Source organism: Oncorhynchus kisutch, linkage group LG13, assembly GCF_002021735.2.
Source record: "Oncorhynchus kisutch isolate 150728-3 linkage group LG13, Okis_V2, whole genome shotgun sequence".
NCBI lineage: Eukaryota > Metazoa > Chordata > Actinopteri > Salmoniformes > Salmonidae > Oncorhynchus > Oncorhynchus kisutch.
In genome coordinates, this window is record NC_034186.2 from 76681236 (window position 1) to 76690624 (window position 9389).

The 9389-nt window shown below is 47.4% G+C and overlaps 1 protein-coding gene across 1 annotated transcript in view; it reads left to right on the forward strand.

Moving 5' to 3' along the window:
• The window catches only part of LOC109880886 (phospholipid-transporting ATPase ID), a 105550-nt gene that overhangs the window by 93455 nt on the left and 2706 nt on the right, over window positions 1–9389 (forward strand). The window contains 6 exon segments of the mRNA XM_031787466.1: window positions 1–144; window positions 754–977; window positions 1495–1578; window positions 1654–1899; window positions 2750–3019; window positions 8665–9234. The exon segment at window positions 1–144 is cut by the window's left edge and continues 40 nt beyond it. Of these exon segments, the coding sequence (XP_031643326.1) occupies window positions 1–144; window positions 754–977; window positions 1495–1578; window positions 1654–1899; window positions 2750–3019; window positions 8665–9234 (1538 nt within the window).

Genomic DNA, 9389 nt, shown 5'->3' on the forward strand with positions numbered 1-9389 from the left:
CTACAGCGTGTGTCTGTAGAGCAGTGATCTGCTGCAGGGTGACTCCTCTACAGAAAGCCCTGGTGGTGGAGCTCATCAAGAAACACAAGAAAGCTGTCACCCTGGCCATAGGAGACGGGGCTAATGATGTTAGCATGATCAAGAGTAAGTTAGAGAGAGAGAGGGATGGAGGAGAGGATATCAGAGGAGGGTTGGAGGAAGGGCGAATGACAGAAGTGCTTGGTAAAGATGATAACAGAGATGGGTAGACATGGGAAGACTTGAGAGATAAGGGGAACGAGGAGATATATTGAAGCAAAGTGCTATTTGTAAGGTCATGGAAAGTCCCCAGAATCCCCAATTTATCTGTTTCTGTGTAGTTCTCTCTCCTTACGTCCTCTTTTCTCACGCCTCACCATGCCTTTCACAATTGTGTGTATGTATGTGTGCGTGCATTTGTGTACGAATACAAGTGTGCGTGTGTGTATGAAAGCAGAAGAGAGGAGGCCTCTGAGGGAGGAGAGGTCCTTGTGGTTTCACATCCTGTTTTCTGGGCTCGACACCATGTCCTTGGATACATTACTCAACCTGTGAGCGATTACTCAACTTGTTGACTGGTTACCAAACCTGAATCTGAGGGAAGAGCATAGCAGGCTTCTGTGCCAGCCCAGCACTAACACCCCTGATAATTACACTTTTCAATTGTCTAAATTTGCTCTCTGTCCTTGTCTCCTCTCCTATAACCTATATGAAGTGTCTGTCTACCCCCCCCAGCGGCTCATATAGGAGTGGGCATCAGTGGTCAGGAGGGCATCCAGGCAGTGCTGGCGTCTGACTACTCCTTCTCCCAGTTCCGCTTCCTCCAGCGCCTGCTGCTGGTCCACGGACGCTGGTCCTACCTCCGCATGTGTCGCTTCCTCTGCTACTTCTTCTACAAGAACTTTGCCTTCACCATGGTGCACTTCTGGTTTGGCTTCTTCTGTGGCTTCTCTGCCCAGGTGAGAGGTCAGGGGTGAGGGATCAGGAATGGTGGTTTAGAGGTGAGGGGTGAAGGGTTTTATAAGTCGGGTTGAGGAAAAAAGTTTTGACTTGTTAGGAGTGTTTAGGAGGAACTATAAAGGCTGAAGTGAAGACTCATGGGCATTATGTTATATTGGGGCTTAAATGGGGTGAGGTTGTCGTTCTTACTATGTGTGTTTCTCTCCCTCTCACCCTCTCTATCTATCTCTCTCTGTTATCTCCCTCCTACCCTCTCTCTCTTTTCTTTCTCTCTCTCTCTCCCTCTCTTTTTCCATCCCTCTCTCTCTCTCTTCATCCTTCTCTCTCTCTCTCTCTCTCTCACCCTCTCTATCTATCTCTCTCTGTTATCTCCATCCTACCCTCTGTCTCTCTCTTTTCTTTCTCTCTGCTCTTTTTCCATCCCTCTCTCTCTCCATCCCTCTCTCTCTCTCCATCTTTCTCTCTCTCCCTCTCTCCATCCCTCTCTTCATCCTTCTCTCTCTCTCTCTCTCTCAGACAGTATATGATCAGTACTTCATCACTCTCTATAACATCGTCTACACCTCTCTCCCCGTGCTGGCCATGGGAATATTTGACCAGGTGAGTCTCCCAAGCACCTCTGTACCCTTTGACCCCTGACCCTTGACCCCTGGTTGTTCCTCTTTCCCTCTGTAGGACGTCCCAGAGCAGCGTAGTCTGGAGTATCCTAAGCTGTATGAGCCAGGTCAGCTTAACCTGCTGTTCAACAAGAGAGAGTTCTTCATCTGTATAACCCAGGGTATCTACACTAGTGTTGTGTTGTTCTTCGTACCCTATGCCATCCTGTCCCACGGAACCCAGGGCACCGGGGAACCCCTCGCTGACTACCAGACCTTTGCTGTTACCACGGCCACCGCCCTGGTGATCGTGGTCAGTGTGCAGGTGAGCGGGGAGAAGGACTGTAGTATCCACTTCCTGTAGGCAACATGTTTGAAGGTTTGCTACATATGATAAACCAGGTAGTTTGGGTTGTGTGTATATCAGACAATATACCACGGTATTACACAAAAAGACTTGTTTACTGTTCTAGTTATGTTGGTAACCAGTTTATAATAGCAATAAGGCACCTCAGGGGTTTGTGATAATGGCCAATATACCACGGCTAAGGGCAGTTCTTATGCATGACGCAACGCAGAGTACAGCCTGGATACAGCTGTTAGTCATGGTATATTGGCCATATACCACAACCCCCCGAGGTGTCTTATTATTATTATATATGGTCTGATATACACCGGCCTTCAGTACAAACTGGGTGGTTAGAGCCCTGAATGCTGATTAGCTGAAAGCCGTGGTATATCAGGCCATATACCACAACCCCCCGAGGTGTCTTATTATTATTATATATGGTCTGATATACACCGGCCTTCAGTACAAACTGGGTGGTTAGAGCCCTGAATGCTGATTAGCTGAAAGCCGTGGTATATCAGACCATATACCACAGGTATGATAAAACATGTATTTTTACTCTTCTAGTTACTCCGCATTGCTTCGTGCATAAGAACAGCTGTTAAACCTGGTATATTGGCCATGCATAGTACCACAGCCCCTCACGCCTTATTGCTTAAATCTCTCTCTGTGTGTGTGTGTGTGTGTGTGTGTGTGTGTGTGTGTGTGTGTGTGTGTGTGTGTGTGTGTGTGTGTGTGTGTGTGTGTGTGTGTGTGTGTGTGTGTGTGTGTGTGTGTGTGTGTGTGTGTGTGTGTGTGTGTGTGTGTGTGTGTGTGTGTGTTATAGATTGCTCTGGACACAGGCTACTGGACAGCCATCAACCATTTCTTTGTGTGGGGCTCTGTGGGCTCCTTCTTCACCATCATGTTGGCTATGCACAGCCAGACTCTATTCAGCATCTTTCCCAACCAGTTCCACTTCGTAGGCAGTGCCCAGAGCACACTGGTCCAGCCACTCGTGTGGCTGACCATCGTCTTGGCCACAGTGATCTGCATCGTTCCAGTTCTGGCTTTCCGATTCCTCAAACTGGACCTGAAACCACAGCTCTCTGATACGGTGAGAACAATATGCTTCTGGCCCCACTCACATCTCTCTGATACGGTGAGAACAATATGCTTCTGGTCCCACTCACATCTCTCTGATACGGTGAGAACAATATGCTTCTGGCCCCACTCACATCTCTCTGATACGGTGAGAACAATATGCTTCTGGCCCCACTCACATCTCTCTGATACGGTGAGAACAATATGCTTCTGGTCCCACTCACATCTCTCTGATACGATGAGAACAATATGCTTCTGGTCCCACTCACATCTCTCTGATACGGTGAGAACAATATGCTTCTGGCCCCACTCACATCTCTCTGATACGGTGAGAACAATATGCTTCTGGCCCCACTCACATCTCTCTGATACGGTGAGAACAATATGCTTCTGGCCCCACTCACATCTCTCTGATACGGTGAGAACAATATGCTTCTGGCCCCACTCACATCTCTCTGATACGGTGAGAACAATATGCTTCTGGCCACACTCACATCTCTCTGAAACGGTGAGAACAATATGCTTCTGGCCCCACTCACATCTCTCTGATACGGTGAGAACAATATGCTTCTGGCCCCACTCACATCTCTCTGATACGGTGAGAACAATATGCTTCTGGCCCCACTCACATCTCTCTGATACGGTGAGAACAATATGCTTCTGGCCCCACTCACATCTCTCTGATACGGTGAGAACAATATGCTTCTGGCCCCACTGACATGTCTCTGATACGGTGAGAACAATATGCTTCTGGCCCCACTCACATCTCTCTGATACGGTGAGAACAATATGCTTCTGGCCCCACTCACATCTCTCTGATACGGTGAGAACAATATGCCTCTGGCCCCACTCACATCTCTCTGATACGGTGAGAACAATATGCCTCTGGCCCCACTCACATCTCTCTGATACGGTGAGAACAATATGCTTCTGGCCCCACTCACATCTCTCTGATACGGTGAGAACAATATGCCTCTGGCCCCACTCACATCTCTCTGATACGGTGAGAACAATATGCTTCTGGCCCCACTCACATCTCTCTGATACGGTGAGAACAATATGCTTCTGGCCCCACTCACAGCTCTCTGATACGGTGAGAACAATATGCCTCTGGCCCCACTCACATCTCTCTGATACGGTGAGAACAATATGCTTCTGGCCCCACTCACAGCTCTCTGATACGGTGAGAACAATATGCTTCTGGTCACACTCACACACTTCACACACACTGTACATTCCTCCTTGATCCAACACATCCTAATCACTGATCCTAATCACTGATCCTACTCACTAACACATTGGATAGGTGAAAACAGAAGATAAACTCCAGATAGCATTCACCAATTGCCAAGCTGTCATTGTAAATAAGTATTTGTTCTTAGTTGACCTGCCTGGTAAAATAAAGGTCAAATAAAATAGTTATTCAGTCATGTGAAATCAGTGGAAGGGATGAAGAAAGGATGCTGGTTCATGACCACTTCTTTATGATCCTCTGTTCCTGTCTCAAAGTCTTTCAGTGCTCATCTACATCAATCTGGCCTTTAGTCTGACCTTCAGTCTGGCTTTCAGTCTGGCCTTCACTCTGGCCTTCAGTCTGACCTTCAGTCTGGCCTTCAGTCTGGCCTTCAGTCTGGCCTTCACTCTGGCCTTCACTCTGGCCTTCAGTCTGACCTTCAGTCTGGCCTTCACTCTGGCCTTCAGTCTGGCCTTCAGTCTGGCCTTCAGTCTGTCAGCCATGACTCCTGTTTTCTCTCTATACTACTGTGATTCTGTCTGTTTGTCTCTTCATTGCTGTGACTGAAATCACACCAATGTCCCCTAACTCTACCAATGATTAACTGTTTGTGCGTACGCCAGCGCTCTCTGTATCCCATCACTTATCTTCTCTGTAAATACTGACTCTGAGTCTGTGAATATACCTTCATTCCCTCGAGAACAGCTGTCCCTATCACCTTATAATACGTGATTATCACTAGGGTTTAATATTGTCTGAAAACATTCTACACGTTCTACACATCCTTCCTGAGAAAATTGCAACCGTCCTGAAATAAATCTGACATAATTATACCACAGATAGAACAACGAGACAGATATTTCACTGGATGTGTAAATGTGAAGCATCCGGTTACCATTCCCACTCACTACCAAATATGGTAGTGAGAGGAAGCCCAGTGGCTGACAGTGGGATAAGATGGAGGGAGATGGATTTTGGCCGACATTCTGCACATTTTCTCATCTGGGAAACATATGACCTCAATACAGTTTTCTGTCCCCAAAACTAAAATCTGTTATGAACAGAGTGGACTACATTTTGTAGATTTTAACCTTTGCCAAAGTTGTAAAAAAATGGCATTGTTTAGAAGGAATGCAAAGGCTAATTGAGTTATTGCACACGCTCACTCCACAAAGTAGGCGTTTCCTAATGGAAATATACAGATGTATGCTAGAACGAGCTAATAGGATCTCGCTAGCTTGTGCTTGGCTCTGCCCACCATTTAGCTTGTTCTGCCCACTATGACTCATTTGTTTCATTTGGAAAGACAGGATGTGGTCTATTTTGGTTTAGTTATAAAACATATTTGATTATACCACTGTCAATTGAGAAACACGGACAGGAAACTAATGGTTTCTTGTTGTATTTGTCACAATTTACTCATCAAATCAAATTTTATTTGCACATACACATGGTTAGCAGATGTTAATGCGAGTGTAGCGAAAGAGCTTGTGCTTCTAGTTCCGACACTGCAGTAATAACCAACAAGTAATCTAACCTAACAATTTCACAACAACTACCTTATACACACAAGTGTAAAGGGATGAAGAATATGTACATAAAAATATATATGAATGAGTGATGGTACAGAACGGCATAGGCAAGATGCAGTAGATGGTATTGAGTACAGTATATACATATGAGATGAGTAATGTAGGGTATGTAAACATTGTATTAAGTGGCATTGTTTAAAGTGGCTAGTGATAAAAAAAAATGTACGTACATTTTTCCATTATTAAAGTGGCTGGAGTTGAATCAGTATGTTGGCAGCAGCCACTCAATGTTGGCAGCAGCCACTCAATGTTCAATGCTCAATTGGCTGTTTAACAGTCTGATGGCCTTGAGATAGAAGATGTTTTTCAGTCTCTCGGCCCCTGCTTTGATGCACCTGTACTGACCTCGCCTTCTGGATGATAGCGGGGTGAACAGGCAGTGGCTCGGGTAGTTGTTGTCCTTGATGATCTTTATGGCCTTCCTGTGACATCGGGTGGTCTAGGTGTCCTGGAGGACAGGTAGTTTGCCCCCGGTGATGCGTTGTGCAGACCTCACTACCCTCTGGGGAGCCTTACGGTTGTGGGCGGTCCCAGGCGGTGATACAGCCCGACAGGATGCTCTCGATTGTGCATCTGTAAAAGTGTGAGTGCTTTTGGTGACAAGCTGAATTTCTTCAGCCTCCTGAGGTTGAAGAGGCGCTGCTGCGCCTTCTTCACCACGCTGTCTGTGTGGGTGGACCAATTCAGTTTGTCCGTGATGTGTACGCCGAGGAACTTAAAACTTACTACCCTCTCCATTACTGTCCCGTCGATGAAGATGCTTGTTTCTGTCGGCGCGATGCGTGAAGAAACCAGCTGGCTGTACCGACTCCGATAGCGTGTCTCGAGTGAGCCATGTTTCCGTGAAGCAAAGAACGTTACAGTCTCTGATGTCTCTCTGGAATGCTACCCTTGCTCGGATTTAATCAACCTTGTTGTCAAGAGGTCATTGGCGAGTGGGATGCTCGGGAGCAGTGCGCGATGTGCCCGTCTCCGGAGCCTGACCAGAAAACCGCTTCGTCGGCCCCTGTTACGGCGTCGTTGTTTTGGTTCGCCGACTGGGATCCGATCCATTGTCCTGGGTGGTGGGCAAAACAGAGGATCCGCTTCGGGAAAGTCGTATTCCTGGTCGTAATGATGGTGAGTTGACGCTGCTCTTATATCCAGTAGTTCCTCCCGACTGTATGTAATAAAACCTAAGATTACCTGGGGTACCAATGTAAGAAATAATACGTTAAAAACAACAAAATACTGCATAGTTTCCTAGGAATGCAAAGCGAGGCGGCCATCTCTGTTGGCGCCGGAAGTTGTCAACTAAAAGTTCTGTCAAAGTCACAACAAAATGTGTTGATGTAGCCTAAATGTAGGCGTAAAATATGATGAGGTTATTAGCCTACAGGCTAGTGAAAATGTTATTTGTTTTAGCTTACCCATAACGTTGACTGAAAGATGCCTGCCAGCTTGTTGGCTCTTTTCACTCCCCCTGGACCTGGCTATCAGGCGGATTCAAAAGGTTGTGGTTTATGACCTGGACCTGGCTATCAGGGGGATTCAGAAGGTTGTGGTTTATGACCTGGACCTGGCTATCAGGGGGATTCAGAAGGTTGTGGTTTATGACCTGGACCTGGCTATCAGGGGAATTCAGAAGGTTGTGGTTTATGACCTGGACCTGGCTATCAGGGGAATTCAGAAGGTTGTGGTTTATGACCTGGACCTGGCTATCAGGGGGATTCAGAAGGTTGTGGTTTATGACCTGGACCTGGCTATCAGGGGAATTCAGAAGGCTGTGGTTTATGACCTGGACCTGGCTATCAGGGGGATTCAGAAGGTTGTGGTTTATGGCCTGGACCTGGCTATCAGGGGAATTCAGAAGGTTGTGGTTTATGACCTGGACCTGGCTATCAGGGGGATTCAGAAGGTAACAGTGAGTATGGCTGGAGCTTTGTGAATGTGAGATGGAGATTGCCTTCAGTAACTGTGTCAACAGGTCGTGTGTAGCCTACACATGATAGTCAGCAATGCAGTTTATGGAAGTCATGCATGTAAGTGATGTTTTCTATTGAGGACTATGTTGAGCAGGCCTATAGGCTAAATATGTTTGGCTGCTAGCGTTGTGATGACTGGTCTAATGTAGGTTGTGAACCCAAGGAGTCGTTATGTTCGGTTCATTTATGCAGCTATTGTTACGGCTTTCTTCCGTCGAAGGAGAGGCGGTCCAAAATGCAGCGTGGTTATTTCGATACATCTTTTAATAAAAGATAAACACGAACAATACAAAACAATAAACACACCGTGAAAACCTAAACAGCCCTATCTGGTGCAAACAAACACAGAGACAGGAACAATCACCCACAAAACACTCAAAGAATATGGCTGCCTAAATATGGTTCCCAATCAGAGACAACGATAAACACCTGCCTCTGATTGAGAACCACTTCAGGCAACCATAGACTTTTCTAGACAACCCCACTATACCACAATCCCAATACCTACAAAAACCCCAAGACAAAACACACCACATAATTAACCCATGTGACACCCTGGCCAGACCAAAATAATAAAGAAAACACAAAATACTAAGACCAGGGTGTGACAGCTTTCGTGCATATTTAGTATTTTTGCATTAGTGCGGCATAATTTTTTTTGATTATTGGTCTACAGGACCCGTCAATATTTTTCTCCCAAAAAGGGGAAGGAGCTTGGTCAGGAAATCCCAGGATACCGGTCACCAGTTATACTAAGAAATAACACTCCTGTCGGTCCTCTCTACCCTCTACCTCTCCCTTTCCCCCCTCCCCATCTACCTCCCCTGCTCTCACCCCTCCCTTGCCCTGACCCCTCTCCCCCCTCCAGGTGCGTTACACCCAGCTGGTGCGTCAGAAGACGAGGAAGCCAGCGGGTCGATGCATGGGAGGAGTCAGGTTCGGGGGCGTGCCTGAGGGTCGTCTGGGGGCGAGGTGCGGGTTCAGGAGGTCAGGATATGCCTTTGCCCACCAGGAGGGCTTTGGGGAGCTCATCACCTCTGGGAAGAACATGAGACTGTCCTCCCTGGCCCTGGCCAACTTTGCCTCCAGACACAGCTCCAGCTGGATAGACACCCTGCGCAAAAAGAAACACTCAAATACACATCCCCCGCAGAACGCCTCAGGAGAGAGCAGCCCGGCACCTAGCTATGTGTCGGGATCGGCTCCCCCCCTGTCTAATTCATCCTCTCTCCTGGGAGGGTCACAGGATACTCCCCTGGAGGAGGGAACACACACGCTGCCTGTCATACTCCCACAGGTGGCTTCTGGCCCTCCCACAAACACACCAGCGTTAGCTCCAGCCCAGGTCCCCTCTGCTGACGCTCTCACTCCCACCTCTGTGAGGAGTCCTGGGGGAGACTCGGTTGGTGGCTGGAACCTTAGTCTGGGCGCTGTACAGGTGAGATACTGTCATCTTCTTTAATCTGTTTCTCACACACACAACCTCACACACATAACCTCACACACACACAACCTCACACACACACACAACCTCACACACACACAACCTCACACACAACCTGACACACACAACCTCACACAACAGTAACCGGG